Here is a 16,477-nt window from a genome sequence, read left to right on the forward strand (position 1 = left end):
ACACACACACACACACACACACACACACACACACACACACACACACACATATATATAGTATAGTATAGTAACTGCCAGAAAGTTCTGATCTCTGACATGTAGATACGATTTTTGTGATGTTTTTAAGTTGTATGCATTGTGGTGAATGGCCAAATCCTCTATGCAGAAAGTGACAAAGGAGCACACAATTTCTCAAAAGTGTAGTCAGAGTACAGAAATGCCTTGTTTCAACTCTGTCTTCCATCTGATTGTATTTCACTGCTTCAGTTTCAATTGGAGAGGTCCTGGATTTAATGCTTCCTCCTACTTTAAAAATTAGTTTGAAAACCTTCCTCTGACATTCTTTTTTTTTTTCTTTAGAGGGGGGAAGGCAGGGTAGTTGGGGTTAAGTGACTTGCCCAAGGTCACAAAGCTAGTAAATGTTAAGTGTCTGCAGTCATATTTGAACTCAGGTCCCCCTGGCTCCAGGGCGGGTGCTCTATTCACTGCACCACCTAGCCACCCCTCTGGCATTCTTAAGATAATAGAATGTATGTGATTCTGTTACTTTAGTTTTGTGTTTCAGGCTCCGGGATGATCCTATCAGTGGTTAACTCCTACTTCAAGTAGTAGTACAGTTGCAACACCTCTAAAATTCACAGGGTAACCATTAGGGTTGGAAATATTTAAGTCTCAGCATCACTGTTTAGACTGGAAATATATGATGGAGCCAGTTTGGAAAGGGTTTTACATGCCAAAGGGAGAAATGTATATTTGATTTTATAGGTAATAGGGAGTTCATTGGGAGGAATGAAAAGGTCAGATGTGTGCTTTAGGAAAGTCACTTTGGCAGCTTTGTGGAGGATGAATTTGAGTGGAAAGAACCCTGAGGCAGGAAGAGCAAATAGGGGCTGTTGCAATAATAGTCCAAGCCTGGTGAGGGCCTCAATTCAGGCTGTATCTGTCTAAGTAAAGACGAGAAAAACATAGATCAGAGATGTTATGAAGACGAAAATGACAAGATTTGGCAACTTAATAGATATGTCAATGAGAAAAAGGATTGAAAATGACAAGGGGGTTATGAACCCTAATGACTGGTCCAGGCTGCTCTCCGGATTTCCTCTATCATCCCTAGATGTTCATCCTGAAGCCTCCCTCCAGCCCTGAAATTCATGCATTGGACTTACCCTCTGCCCTTGGGTCTTTACTCCCTGATTGGGTGGCTTCTCTCAAAACCCTCATTCCTCTCCTGGCTGCAATCTGGACTTCCCCTACTATCTTCCCCTTCAGGGTACCTTTCTCATCACTCCATCCTCCTTTTCAGTTTCAATTTATGTTATGTCTTTCCCAATTAGAATGTGAACTACTTGTGGACAGGGACTGTCTTTCTATTTGCATGTTTTCCCAGTGATTAGTATAGTGCCTAGCACATAGTAAAGGTTTAATAAATACTTGTGGATTGACTGGCTGATTGAAGGGAAAGATGATGAATTATGTTTTGGACTTATTGAGTTTGAGGTGTCACTAGGACATTGAGTTTGAAGTGGCAGTAGGCAGCTGATGGTGTGAGACTAGAGCTCTAAGTCTTCCTCAGAGGAGCACCAGCACCTAAAGAATTTTGCACCTGCAAGCAATTTCCTGCTGGCCAGGAGATCTGGAGCTCATGAGTTGCTCAGAGAGTAAAAATCTGAGATGAAAATGAAATACCTACCTTTCCAGAGAGTATGATGTGTATGATGAATTACTTATTTTATGTTTGTGTGTATTTGTTAAAGAAGAGAGCTGACTGTGTACTATAACTGGTAACTAAGAAGGTGAAATTGAGCTTTACAGGTTTGCAGGATGGGTTCCAGGTAGGGTGATGACTTTCGGGCTCTGATATTACCCTTTGGAGCTATATTCTTTTTTTTTTTGGAGGGTAATTGGGGTTAAGCGACTTACCCAAGGTCACATGGCTAGTTTTTGTGTTAAGTGTCTGAGGCCGGATCTGAACTCAGGTCCTCCTGACTCCAGGGCCGGTGCTCTATTCACTGTGCCACCTCGCTGCCCTAGAGTTATATTCTTAGTACTATAGATCACAAATCCCCACTGTTCAGCCAGTAGGCACATTAGCTCTTATGATGGCAGTAGGTATACAATATTTACCCAATAAACCCAGGGTCTACTCTCCCAATACACACAGCATCCTTGAGAAAAGTGAGTTCAAATTCAGAAAACAGTGGTAGTGAGGCACACATTTTCCATTATCCAGTGTGGTCACACACTTTGTAAAGGGATCACCAAGTGTTAACACTTTGTTAATACACATTAACATCTTTTCATCCTTAATTATATTAACTGAGCTAGAGGGAAACTGAATGCCCTTTATATATGCATTGGAGAAACCTTGTTGAGAGAATGAATGCAAAAGCTTGCATTAAGCAGTTACTATATACAAAACACCATGCCGAATATTGGAAATACAAATTGAAAAGCTGCCAGGATTTCATTTCGCAATGTGGCTAATGTGGGAATGTTCTACATGATTTCACTTGTGTAACTGATATCATATCACTTGCTTTTTCAGTAGGTGGAGGAAGGACTAGAAGGAAGGAGAGAATTAGAAACTCAAAATTAAAAAAAATGTTAATGACTAATGTGAAAATATGTTTAATAGGAATGTATATATATATATATGTAGAGCCTATATCAGTTTGCATGCCATCTTGGGGAGGGGGAAGGGGAGAGAGGTGGAGATAATTTAAAACTTATGGAAGTGAATGTTGAAAACTAAAAATACATAAATTTATTTAAAAATTAATGTTAAAAATAAATGTGTAGGCAGGCGCTGTGTCCCCAAGCCAAGATGGTGGCGAGGTGCTCCTCACGCTGGTTGTTGCTGGCTGTGGGGACACCCTGGCTGCCGGCTGCGGCGGGGAAAGGGGCTCGGGCACCCTGGGAGGGCACCGTAGTTGTCTCTCTGGGCCGTAGGCTAAGCCATGCAGTCATCTCGCCTCATTTGGGAGTCTGCTGCCCAGGGAGACTCCTGACATTGAGACCCAGTGTCTGCTTCTCAGGAATAAAATTTTACTCTTTAATTTGTGCTGCTCTATTTCACACAAGTTCCCCTTCCTCAGCCAAAGATGATTATTACCAGATCTTAGGAGTACCCCGAACTGCCACCCAGAAAGCGATCAAGAAAGTCTATTACCAGCTTGCCAAGAAATACCACCCTGACACTAATAAGGATGATCCTAAGGCTAAAGCAAAATTCTCACAGTTAGCAGAAGCCTATGAGGTGTTAAGTGACGAAGTGAAGCAGAAACAGTATGATACTTATGGTTCAGCTGGCTTTGACCCTGGAGCAGGAAGTTCTGGACAGGGCTACTGGCAGGGTGGCCCTTCTGTTGACCCAGAGGAACTCTTTAGGAAGATCTTTGGGGAGTTTTCAAGATCTTCATTTGGAGATTTCCAAAGTGTATTTGATCAGCCTCAGGAGTACATCATGAAATTGCAAAGGGTGTTAACAAAGAATTTACTGTGAACATTAATGATTCATGTGAACGATGTTATGGCAAAGGAAATGAACCTGGCACCAGAGTTCAGCAATGCCATTATTGTAGAGGCACAGGAATGGAAACCATAAATACAGGCCCTTTTGTGATGCGTTCTACATGTAGACATGTGGAGGCCGTGGATCCATAATAACTACTCCTTATGTAGTATGTAGGGGAGCAGGAAAAGCCAAACAGAAGAAGAAGGTCGTGGTCCTAGTACCTGCAGGAGTGGAGGATGGCCAGACTGTTAAAATGCCTGCAGGGAAAAAAGAAATTTTTATAACATTCAAGGTTCAGAGAAGTCCTGCGTTTAGGAGGGATGGAGCAGATATCCACTCAGACCTCTTTATTTCTGTAGCTCAAGCTGTCCTTGATGGGACGGCCAGAGTTCAGGGGCTATATGAGACAATCAATGTCACGATTCCTCCTGGGATGCTGACTGACCAAAAGATTCTAATGAGTGGGAAAGGCATCCCCTGAATTAATAGTTATGGCTATGGTGACCACTATATTCATATAAATGTTAGAATTCCCAGACGAGCAGGCAGAAAAGCCTAATGCTCAGCTATGCAGAGGATGAGACTGATGTTGAAGGGACAGTAAATGGTGTCATGAATACAGTTACTGGCAAACAGTCCACTGGAAACTAGATAGAGGAAGTCGCAGGAACAGTCTGTTGGACTGCAAAATGAAAGGACCCCAGATCAATATCATAGCAGCTGCATGCAGAGGCTCTCTGACATACTTCAGCAACAGTAAAATCATGTGACAAATTTCCCCTTAGAATAGGGTTACCAGTGGATGGACTTATCAATAAGAGACGCTTTAACTCTAAGATAGACCCTGATATCTTAACAGATGATGCAGATTTCCTGTCCATGGGAAGGTAACCCAAATCCTTCTGACTCTGCACATAGTAGAACAATTACCACTTATGGAGCCAAAATTTTAATTTGGAGTTGGATGTAGTGGGAATTGTAACTATGAAACTTAAAAAAACAAATAAGAAAATAAAAACACAAAACCTCTGCCCACAGCTTAAAATGAAACCTTAAGCTGCATATGGCTGTGAACTAATTAACTTTTCACTTAGTAAGTATCTTGAGGAATTGCCCAAGTGAATCCATCCCTATAGGCTCTCTTCTCTAGGAGCCAGTACTCAGCATGCCTTGACAGTGTCCTTTTCCTTCTAAAAGGGTATGTCAAGAGCTATTTAATTTCTCCCTTCATCACAACAACTTATGTGTGTGAATCCTAGGAGTACAGTTCATCTTGTAAAGTAAGCACTTTGGTGATTTGCTGAAGGCATCTAATGATCTAAGAAGATTAATGGGGGTTTGGGGGTGGTGGTTAAATGTATTGACTAGAGGACATAATTATCATTATAGAGTTGTCCTCACAAAGGTAACCTGTTGTCCCTCCCACTTCAGTTTTGTCATTTAAAGCCAGACTTCAAGCCCACCATACTGCCCTTGTACCAAGTCATACTATATCCCATGTCCCCAAGTGGACAGAGTTTAGCTGTTCCATTCAAATTGTGCTTTTGCCAACCATGGTTCTTGGATTACTATCCTTACATTGTTGGAATCATCAGAAAAGTATCTTTAAATTATTTGACTCTTAAGAATCATTGTCTCTTCATGTACAAGTGTTTGTTTGGGTTTTTAAAAATAGTAATCTAACCAGTTTCAGGTTTTCAAGTTAAACTATAGCAAAGTGTACTGTTTCCATAGTAGCCACAGCTTTATTTGAATATTATGACTTCTAAGGATGAAAAGAAATACTTACACTAAAAGTCAGGCAGGTTAATGAAGAATGTTTCTGAATGGTTCCACTTTGTTTCATTTTTAATTTGCTTAAAATAAAGCCACTGTTAATGTCTAATTTAAAACGTGTAAAGTGATTCTGTATCAATGTAAATAAGATTATCTGCTGCAAAAAGATACTTGAAAACTTAAAAAAAATTAAATGTGTATGTATGCATATATGTATACATATCTATGTGTGTACATGCACTTTGTATGAATGTATATACACAATACATGCACTCATATCTATTACACAATCTTTACATGTATGTATACATGCAGGCATGCAAAGCCCTGATTTCAAGGAGTTCACATGCTAATAGGAGAAAGCAGAAAATGTAGTAGGTTTCAGTGGCAAGGCTAATTTAAAGGCCCAGGAGACCTTAGGGTGCCACCATTTTAAAGCAGGTGATAATGCATATGCTTTCCTGTCACTTTCGCTAAGAACACCATTCATTTTTTACTTTGAATGATTTAACAGCCCAAGGACCTTCGCGATTAGAACTTTCTTTTCTGGGTCTTCAGTAGCTCTGGTGACTGAGGAGGCAGATGCTGCAATACTGTAGAAACAGTTGCTAGTTCACATCCCCAGAATGAAATAAACAGGATCAGGGAAATAATGTATGCAATTTATAGTTCCTAGCTTATAGCTGGCATATAATAAATGCTTTTTGATTTATTGAGTAGATTCTCTACAAAGGATTTACAGAGGGACATGGACCAAAATTAGACAGGATGAAGAGCTGTGGATCAGTTGTGATCTTCAACAGTGAAGATCTAACTTTTATCAGTTAGATCACAGATCCATCAAAAGATCTTCCTACTTCCCTGCCTCCTGAAATTATTGTTGCCAGTTTGACCAAAAAAAAAAAAAAGAGTAAAAGGTGCCAAGAATCATCAAGTCTTTCGATCACTGTTTGGGTGGTGGGACTGAGAAGTGTTAGGAACTTCTAAAGGCAGCTGACAAAAAGCCATTTTCTGATGGTACCATCTCATTTTGTTTTGGTTTCAGATGAATTCAAAACCAAAACTGTCTGTGAAAACCAAGAGCTGAAACTTCACTGCCATGAGACAAAATTTCTCAACATTTATTCTGCAACCTATGGTAGAATAGCATCTGAAAAGGAAATCTGCTCTTTTCAAAAAGATTATCTTCCTCAATTTGGTAAGTGTTGCTATAATTGTAGCATTTTATCAAAATAGATTAAGAGCTGAGGTAAAATATTTTTCCCCAAAAGTACAGATTATACATAGCCATTGGAGATTGACTCTACATTAAGTTTATAATAAGTAAATGGGAAGATAGAAAAAGAAATGAAGCAGAAGAAAGATACAATATTTCTATTTTCTGTAAATTGTTCCAGAGTTTGTAAACTGTTTGCAAAAAAGTAAAAAACCTGTAAAAAAATTTGTAAAACCAAACCTGTCTTGTATTTCAATTTCCATCAGGCAGTCTTATTAGAGAATGCTGGGAATTTATTTTGTAATTTGGAGCTGAAATCTACTCAGGGTCAGAATTTAGGATCCAAACTTTGTTTAGGATTAGTGGGTGTGAGGAGGCACCATGTTATATTGAGACAAACCACTGGCTATAAAATAAATACTCTGTATTCAAATTCCAGAGTGTTTTCTCTCAATCCCCTAAGTGACCTGTGTGACCTTGGACAAATCACTTAACCTCTTTGTTTCTTAGTTTCTTCATCTGTTAAGTGAGGGGTCTCAAATTAGATGGTCTCCCAGCTCTGGATTTATTAGCCTAGCCTTAGGAAAGGGTTATTGTTCATCCTTCATTCATGAAAAGGATCAATGATATCAAGAGGATGGTGGCTTGACTTGCAAGTGAATTGGATCTAAGTGAGCAGAGCTGTGCAGTCATTAGCCTCACTCTCCTCCAGAATCACCAGAATTCAGTGGCAATACATAGGTCAGATCTACTGGCAAAGGCCCCAGGTGCAATGGGAGACCTTGGCCTTTTTAAGCTGAGAAAAGTACATTGTCAAGCATGAATATTTCTTCATCTGTTAGTTGAGAATAGGGAATGTAGACATTTGAAATTCTCTTGCAAACAGAATCCAAGAGACAAAGCCAGGAAGTCAGATTACTAGATAAGCACTAGGAAATTTCTGAGGTATAGGAATTAAGACAAATGCTACTGAATCAGAAGGGTCTGGAGTCCTGAAAAGTTCCTTCTTTACAAGAGCTCTTCAGTGAGGATTACAAATCAGTGCTGCTAAAATACAAAACCAGACAGGAATAATCATCAGCATCTCATAGAAACACTTTTAAGAGGAGCCATTATTCCAGATATCAAAGGGGAACAATTTCATTCTGTTTCATCAAGCTGACTGCCATGTGGCATTAGTGCAATCCTAAAAGCTCCAGAAAGGGGTGACTGTTGAGAATCCAGAAAGACACAACAAACCCAAAGCAATGAGAACAAATGAGAAATTTATGGGGGAAACATTTCTTGTCTGCTCTTCCCTGACTCCATGGTCAGTTGCTTTTATAGATCATTAATAAGAGTCAGCCAGAGAATGTTGGACATTTTAAATGTTATATCATTTTATAAGGTCAACTTTCAGCCAGAAAGTAATAGCTGACATTGGTAACTTTAAGTTTGCAAAGTGCTTGTATTCATCATGTTGCTGACCCTCACAATAATATACACACATATATTCCTATACACATTTTTACCAATAAGGAAACTGAGGCAGACAGGGTTAAGTTACTTGCCCAGGATCACACAGCTAGTAAGTGTCTGAGGCTAGATTTGAACTCACAAAGATGAGTCCCTTTCTGACTTCAAGGCCAGTGCTTTATCCACTGCACCACCCAGCTTCCCTCTGCATCCTATTTCACTCTAAGGATCCTTCTTCTTCCCTACCATTTCAACCTCTAAGGCTATAATAAATTGTGTTTGAAAAAAATGGAAAGTATCATACAAATATAAGTTATTTCTTTGGGGGCAAGAGAGACAGATTTTGTCAAATACAATGTAAGAATGAAAGACTGGAACTACTCTCATGGAACTACATGGAACTCATGGAACAGTGAAAAGGGGACCAAACTTGGAATGAAGAGATATGGGTTCTGGTCCCAGCACAGCTTATAACTATTAGTTGTGTGATTTGGGGAGTTACCGAACCCTACAAAGCTACACATGCTGCACTTTCTCCAGCCTTCATGTTCTTTGATTCTGTGAGAAGGGAATAAACATAGTGTGTGTGGGGGAAGCCCTTGGTGACAGGTTCTGCTAAGGCAGAGATTACTTAATTAGTATCAGAAACCAGGAAAACACAATAGTCTCTTTGTGAAAAATAATATGATTTAGAAAGATGCTTTATTCAACCTGTCCTAATCCCAGACTGAATCCCAATCACTATTCCCTTGGGAAAACAGTTTCTATTCCACCTGGAATACTTCCCCATTTGTCCTCACACATGCCAACACACCTGTAGTTCACCAACCACTACATATACATACACACACAAATGTATGCATGTATATATGTATATATTTTGCTATTCCTGTGATTTTGTTTTTTGTAGGAAACATGCATATTGATGCTTAATGCACAATTTGATGTTACCATTCACAGTCCTTTTGCACAGTAGAAAGATAATATTGAGAATATGATCATTAAACCCAGGGTAAAAAGAGAGCTATTATGTTGCTCCCACTAGTCTGAAAGAGATTCCTAAAACCTTAGTATTAGAGGGAATAGACGAAAAGTCAGTGTTTGCTACAGGCAGGGCGTCAGATCTTTCTGGGGCCACCTCCCTATCTACTATACCAGTAGTTCTCAAACTTTTTTGCTCTTGGCATCCCTTTAATCTCTTAAAAATTATTGAGCTTTTTGTTTATGTGAGTTATATCTGTATGTTCTGTTATAAAAACTTTAAAAATAACTTTGAACTATAAATAAGAACTTTAAAAAATACATATGAATTGACATAGATATTCAGATATGCAAATACATACTTTAAATTAGTTGTTTTTATTTTTAAGTGTGGCAGTAGAAAGATTAACAGCTAGTCTATTTCTGTGGAGGATGGCTTGCAGATTACTAGTGAGCATCTATACAACAAAATATTTTCTCTTGGCCCCATTTGTGCTGTGGAAAGGCCTTCTTCTAAAAACAACATTCTGGCATTGTGCAAGCTCAAACAAAATTAAGATCAGATACCTCATCATGAGATCTTTGGAGACTGCTGAAAGGCTGCCCAAGTCCAATGCATTGAAACACTTATAATCAGTTGAAGAGCAACAGATAGGCCAAGATGGGACAAAGAACTCCCCTTGGACAAAGATGAATACCGACATAATCAGTGTTCCAGCATGAGGAGAGCACAAATAAGCAGTCCAGGAGACATGAACATGCAGGGTATTTGGCATAGTCATTGGGCAGGTAGGCTGTGCCTCATTTTCTTTAGCAGGCTATTTTCTAGGTAAGCTCCAGGCAATCTGCTATTTCCTGTAAGAAGAGAGTGAGAAAACCAAACAATGATCATCAAAGGCCTCATTGAGTCTCATCTCAAGGCCAAGTGTGGGCAGGCTTGAATTTTCTTTGAAAGATCAAGGAGCCAGTGGTTTCTACTACCAAGAGCTTCCCAATGAGGAGGGCCTGGCCTAATTATCTCTATAAACATAGGTTGTAAAGTACTGCTGACTTAAGTTTCAGAATTAAGCAGCAGCCAAAAAACAATAATAGTAAAGTGGCTGAAATATCTTGTTATCATGTGTTGGAAATACATAATTCAACAACTTGAGAGTTTGCCCAGAAGAAATTTGGTTGGTTTTTAAAGGGAAATGAGTTAGTAGGCACATGACCATAACTAAATCATTTCCAGATCACCATAGGCTTATCTTTAAAAAGTGCTGTGGTTTCACTCAGTCTTATCTCAATACAATGCATATTTATTAATCCCTCCTAACTGAAAAGTACTATATGATGTCCTAGGAATACAGAGTCACAAATGACACAGTTCCTGCCTTCAAAGAGTTAACATTCTACTAGGGGGCAAGGAGGATATGATGTACAATACATGTATAGAGAAATAAATACAAAAAAATATATAAATGATTTCAAAAGGAAGATAATACAAAAAAAGGAGGAAATCAGGAATGGCTCTGTGTGGGAGGAGGCATCTTATTTGTGTTTTGAAGGAAGATAGGCATTATTTAAGATACCGGTGGGGCATCTAGGTGGTGCAATGAATAGAGCACTGGGCCCTACAGTCAGGAGGACCTAAATTCAAGTTTGACTTCAGACATTTGACACTTACTAGCTGTGTAACCTTGGGCAAGTCACTTAACCCCAATTGCCCTGCCTTCCTCCTTCAAAAAAAAAAAACCCAAAAGATACAGGTGAAGAGAGACATGGAGGACCACATGTTCAATAGAGGTGGAGATGGGCAGTGGAAGGTTCCATAGAGTGAACAGCTGGTGGGATAGTTTGATAGAAGGATACATTAAGAGGAATAATTTGAAATAAAATTGAAAAGGTAGGCAGGAGTCATATTGGGAAGTTCTTTAAGTGCCAAGCTAAAGATTTTGTATTTTGTTCTAGGCATTGGAGAGCCAATGAAGATTTATCACCAGGATAAATTCTTTCATTTTCTCAAGAATTTTATTATAAACATGTGTACTTTAAGTGGCAGGCTGTTATGCCCTTTGGCCTTAAAAAAGGGACTTAGGATCACAAGGTCATAGATTTACAGTGGGAGGGAAACTCCCAGGCCATGTAGTACAGCCCTCTCATTTTACAGTGGAGTAAACTGAGGTCCAAAGAGGTGAAATGCCTTTCCCATGGTCACATGGGTAATAAAACTGTGTTGTAATGTTACTTCTGGTACTTTCCTTCTAGCCTAAAGAAATGTAACTCTACTCCCTAACAAACAGTAAGATTTCAAGGAGATTATGTGGGCTCATATTATTTTTCTTATCTCATATAGAAGCCATGTAGAATATAGGCATATAGATATGCATATGGCCATATAGAGTGCCATTCTGGTATTTTGTAAGATACAAGCTTATTTTTGTCTTAGGAAGTCAAATAAAAATGGGCTTCCAGTTCCATTTTATTTTTTAAATTAATTTTATTATGCATTATAACAAAGCATTTCTATATATATAGCAGAACACAAAAAGATTGTGTATGAAACCACTAATCTCCATTTCATACTGCTTGTTTCAAAAAAAAAGTATATAATAAAATATTTGCATTTATGTTAAAAATTGTCCTCTTTGCTTCCTTCTGAAATTCTGTTCTCTTCTGAGCATTTAAAAAAATGTTTCAGTGGGCCTCTTTTTTAAGAATCATTATTGTTAACCACTTTCTTCTTCCCTGAAGCTCCTACCATTCGATTAAAAATTGAGAGGGGGGAAAACCCTCCCATAACAAATAGGCAAAAGTTAATTCCGTATGGTTTTTATTGTTCAGTCATTTGGTTGTGTCTGACTCTTTGTGACTCTGTGGACCATAATACACAAATACTGTCCATGCAGTTTTCTTGGCAAAGACACTGGAGTGGTTTGTCATTTCCTTCTCCAATAGATTAAGGTACAGAGAGGTTAAGTGATTTGTCCAAGGTCACACAGCTAGTATGTGTCTGGGGTGGATTTGGTCTTCCTGACTCTAGGTCCAGCATTCTATCCACTGAGCCATCTAACTGCCCCAATCCATACAGTATCCATATGCAAAAACATGTTTTTGTACGTTGAGTCCTAATTTCTCTGTCAGATGGTGAGTAGCTTGCTTTGTCATGCATGAGTCTCTCTGGAGGCGTGGTCATTGCCTTGGTTAGAATTCTTAAGTCTTTCAAAGTTGTTTTTCTTAACAATGTTGCTGTCCTTATTTAACCACTCTCATGGTTCTGCTTACTTTGCTCTCTATCAGGTCAATCCTGCACTCAGGATTCTTTGAAATTATCTCTTTCATAATTCCTTATGGTGCAGTAATGTGCTATTACTCAAATGTCACAGTTTGTTTAACCATTCCCTGGTTTATCAGCCCCTTAGGTGTTCTGTCTTTTCTTTTTAAATCTCTCAATACCCTAAAGTTTTGAGGTTCTGAAGAGTATTTTCTGAGCTGCCTAATAGGAATGGGGAATGAGGAACAGGGAACCAGGAAACTTAATTTTACCTGTGCCAAAGCAAGGAAATGGCTGGGAAGAAGCCAATGCTCAGTCTCCCAGCTGAACCTTAGTATGCATGTATCCTGGAGTATAAATGTATCCTGGAGGTTGTACATCCATACAGGCAAGTCTGGAGCCTTACCTGTCATATCTGCTTTTTTTTAAACCAGATTTACAATGGAACTACATTACCACATAACTCCTCCTGGTTGATTAAATAAATTTGCCTTTCTAGGTTTCTCTTTACTCTTGTGTTTGTATTTCAAAATTTCTTCTCAACTCTGGTCTTTTTTATCAGAAAGGCTTGGAAGTTTTATTCCATTAATATCTATTTTTTTCTCTTGTAGGATTACACTCAGCTTTGTAAAGTTGTATCTTTTGCTTTTTGGAATATTGAATTCTAATATTTTTTTCTTATTTATAATAGAAGCTGCCAGGTTTTATGCTTATAATGAATATATGTGTATGTGTGTATAGATGTGTATATGTTTGTATATTCATATATATTGTACATACATGCATACATGAATATGTGTGCATGTGTATGTATGGGTATGCATGTATACGTATGTATGTAGAGGGTTGTGTGTGTGTGTGTGTGCATATGACTTCTGAATTTTGGCTATGAAATTCCTGGGACTTTTCCTTTTGAGACTTCTTTTAGGAGGTGATTAAAGGATTCCTTCTATCTTCACTTCCCTCTGATTCTGAACAGATCTGGGCCACTTTTATCTCATTCCTTCTTGGGACTTCCTCGGGGGCCCTCCTTTCTTGCTAGCAATGTCTTCTTACAGGCTGCCTTTGTTCCTGGTCTTGCTGGAAGGCTAAGACTTGCACTAGTGGCAGATTTCCTAGTGGTCCCATCCATATTGCCTTGGGGCTTCTGGCTAAGTTTGTCTGTTGTTATGAGTGGAAGAAGTCATTGACTCTAGTTTCTCAATGGATGTCTTGATCATTATTGAACCTGGTGGAAATTTCAGGTTTTTGCTGGAGTAGGTATGTGGGAGTTGGGCTGTATGTCTCCATTTAGACAACCATATTGACTGACAGTCTTCCAGTTACAATGTGCAGACTGTATGGTCCCAAAGCAGGATGTCTTCATTTGTTTAATAAACGCCTGTTAATGGCCTTAGGCAACAGTTCCCCAACCATCATCATCATCATCATCATTATGAAACAGCCTTCATCAATTATAATTATTCATGGAGTTGGAAGAAGGAACTTGGGAGATAAAGATAATAGTAATAGCTACCATTTATATAGTGCTTTAAGACTTACAAAATTTTGGTCCTCACAACAACCCTGGAAGGGAGCTAGGTCCATCCCCATTTTTACAGATGAGGAAATTGAGATTAAGTAACTTCGTTAGGATCACATAGCTAATAAGTGCCTGAGGCAGCATTTGAACTCAGGTCTTCCTCACTCCCAGTCTTGCTCTGTCCACTGTGCCACCAAGCTGCCCTAAAGATAAGAGGCACATAATGAATGACTGTGGCTCAACTGTATGCCCCTTCCTTTCAGCCTTATTTAACAACAACTTATTCTTTTGGGATTGGGTTTAATACACATGAGAAGCCAGAATTTCCCAATAAAACTTTATTTAAAAAAAAAAAAGGTATTCAAAAAGCCAAATACATTCTTTTAGACTCTAACCACAAGCTCCTAAAAGTAATTTTTTAGAAAAAAAGCACTTTTATTTTGCAGTAGGATAGCTGGTAATCTAACTCTATAGGTGATTCTCAGTTATCTGTGGGTAAATTATCCACACTGAGTTTTATCACCAGCAAATGACTCTTTCAAGTTTAGGCATGTTGCACCGACTCATCTTGCTTCATTGACATCCATGGCTCAGAGAGGCTAAATGACTTGGCCAGAGTTATGCAGGCTATTAATGGTGAGACTGGGGGCAGAGTCCACTGACCCCCCACCCCCAGAGGTCTTTCCATTGTGACTTGCCAAAGTGAGTTCAGTGGAGAGAGATGGACAAACAGAGCAGCTTTCTGGGGGCTTCCAGATCAGGTTTTAATCATGTGGCTTCATTAAAAAAAAAAAAGTAAAATCTTTAAGCCCTATATTGGAAGTCAGGAGATACTTGGGTTCAAATTGAACTTTTAATCTTAATTTTTAACTAGTTGTATGTAAGTATGCATATATGTATGTATGTATGTGGGAAAGTCAGAAATTCTCTGAGCCTCTTTTTCTTCATCTGTAAAGCAGATTGTACTTACCTCACAGGGTTATCCTGAAGATAAAATGAGATGATGTATGTCAAGTGCTCTTTTACTGCCAGCTGTTGTTATAAGTACAAAAACATAATCTACAGTCAAATATAAATGACTTTTTTATTCTCTTCCTTTCTCGATTTATCCATGCCTCTGTTTCTAGTCAGTCAATCAGAAATTCAACCAATCAAAACTCACTGAGGATGCCTGGAGTTGAATTCATTGGGATCAGTTTACCAGAGCCTTCTTGTGCATATTTAAAGAAAACATTTGCATAAGTGCCTTGGATTTGGAGTCAAGGAACCTACATTCAGATACTGACTCTGCTCTTACTATCTGTGTGACAGTGCACAAGTTACTGAACCTCCTCCTCTACTGCCTTAGTTTCCTTATTTGGAGGACTAGGTGACCTCAAGCACCTACCTCACAGTGTTGTTGTGAGGCCCAAATGTGATAATATTTGTAAAGTGCTTAGCACAGGGCCTGGCAATATAAGCAAACACTTAATAAATGCTTGTTCCTTTCCCTTCTCCCCAAATTTAAAACAATAGTCCTTTGATCCTGTATGTCCATCACTTGGCATTATCATAAATTGCCTTTAAAAAAATAACCTCCCCTGGATTATTGTTAGATTAAATGAAAGAGTATATGTGAAAGGACTTTGCAAACTGCACAGTATCTGTAAAATGTCCACTTCTAGCCTGCTGCCTCATCCCTTCCCTAATCCCCAGTCCTTTTTCAGTTCTGGAGCCTCTCTTTTTCAATTACTCACTCATTCATTTATTCATTTTTCTAGTTCTCTTTACTTTGGCTAGTCCAATCCAGGTTATCCAGACCAAAAATTCCTTCTTACAGACTCTTAGCTATTTCTTTCCTCAGTGAGCTCTGATTTCCTCCCTAACTGTATTTTTTGTCAGGCAACTTTGGTCTTTCTCTCTTTCTTCCATGTTTTCCAGTCTACCAATCCTAACTTTAATTCTTTTTTTTCACTATTTGCTGCTTTTATTTTTCTTCATGAGCTACTGATTGCCCCTGAAGGAAATCCATGCTTCCTTCCAGCTCCAACTCATTAAGTTCCCACTTTTTGGACAGAGCTTGGAGCTAGCCCTTGCCAAACCACATGAGAGGAAAACCACCTCTCTTTTTTTTGAGTCTCCCCAAAGTCCTAACTGGCTATGTTCCACCTTCAGCTTTTCAACTCTTCTCTAAGAAGCTCCCATTTTTCTTACCTTTTCTCATAGCCAGTCTTAAAACCAGTTCTGTCCTGCTGGTGAGAATCAGATCCAGAATCAATTTACCCTTTATTGGTTCTTCCACCTTTTAAATAATGAAAATGTCATGGAATTGGGGTGGCTAGGTGGTACAGTGAATAAAGCACTGGTCCTAGAGTCAGGAGGACCTGAGTTCTAATCCGACCTCAGACACTTAACACAAAAACTAGCCATGTGATCTTGGGCAAGTCACTTAACCCCAACTGCCCTCCAAAAAACAAACAAACAAAAAGAAAATGTCATTAAATCAAGTCAAAAAATTATTGCTCCACTTTTGACAGAGAGAGAACTGTAAGAGATGTCTTTTGTCTTGTTTTGTATCTCCAGTGCTAAGCACAGTGCCCCCATGTAGTAGGTGCTTAAAAAATATTGATTAATGGACTGAGTTGTCTAGATAATTGAAGCCTCAATTACTCATGCCTTTTTAGGCTCATAATGTGTTTCCAAAATGCATCTCTTTTCTCATTCTGTTCAATCTTTAAAACTTTAAGAAAAGAAAGATATTTTTAGGAGCTCCTGGGGCAG

General features: G+C 38.8%; 1 protein-coding gene and 1 pseudogene across 6 annotated transcripts in view; both read left to right on the forward strand.

Moving 5' to 3' along the window:
• Positions 1-16,477, forward strand: part of EVA1C (eva-1 homolog C) — a 95,376-nt gene that overhangs the window by 40,771 nt on the left and 38,128 nt on the right. For all 6 annotated transcript variants that reach the window (XM_069074904.1, XM_069074899.1, XM_069074903.1 and 3 more), the window contains one exon: positions 6,336-6,488. In XM_069074904.1, the coding sequence (XP_068931005.1) occupies positions 6,336-6,488 (153 nt within the window). The remainder of the gene's footprint in view (positions 1-6,335; positions 6,489-16,477) is intronic.
• On the forward strand, positions 2,805-4,209 carry LOC138151330 (dnaJ homolog subfamily A member 3, mitochondrial pseudogene; annotated as a pseudogene).

Source organism: Petaurus breviceps, unplaced genomic scaffold, assembly GCF_028583685.1.
Source record: "Petaurus breviceps papuanus isolate PSGF00001 unplaced genomic scaffold, PetGlider_PUasm1.0 90897, whole genome shotgun sequence".
Taxonomy (NCBI): Eukaryota; Metazoa; Chordata; class Mammalia; order Diprotodontia; family Petauridae; genus Petaurus; species Petaurus breviceps.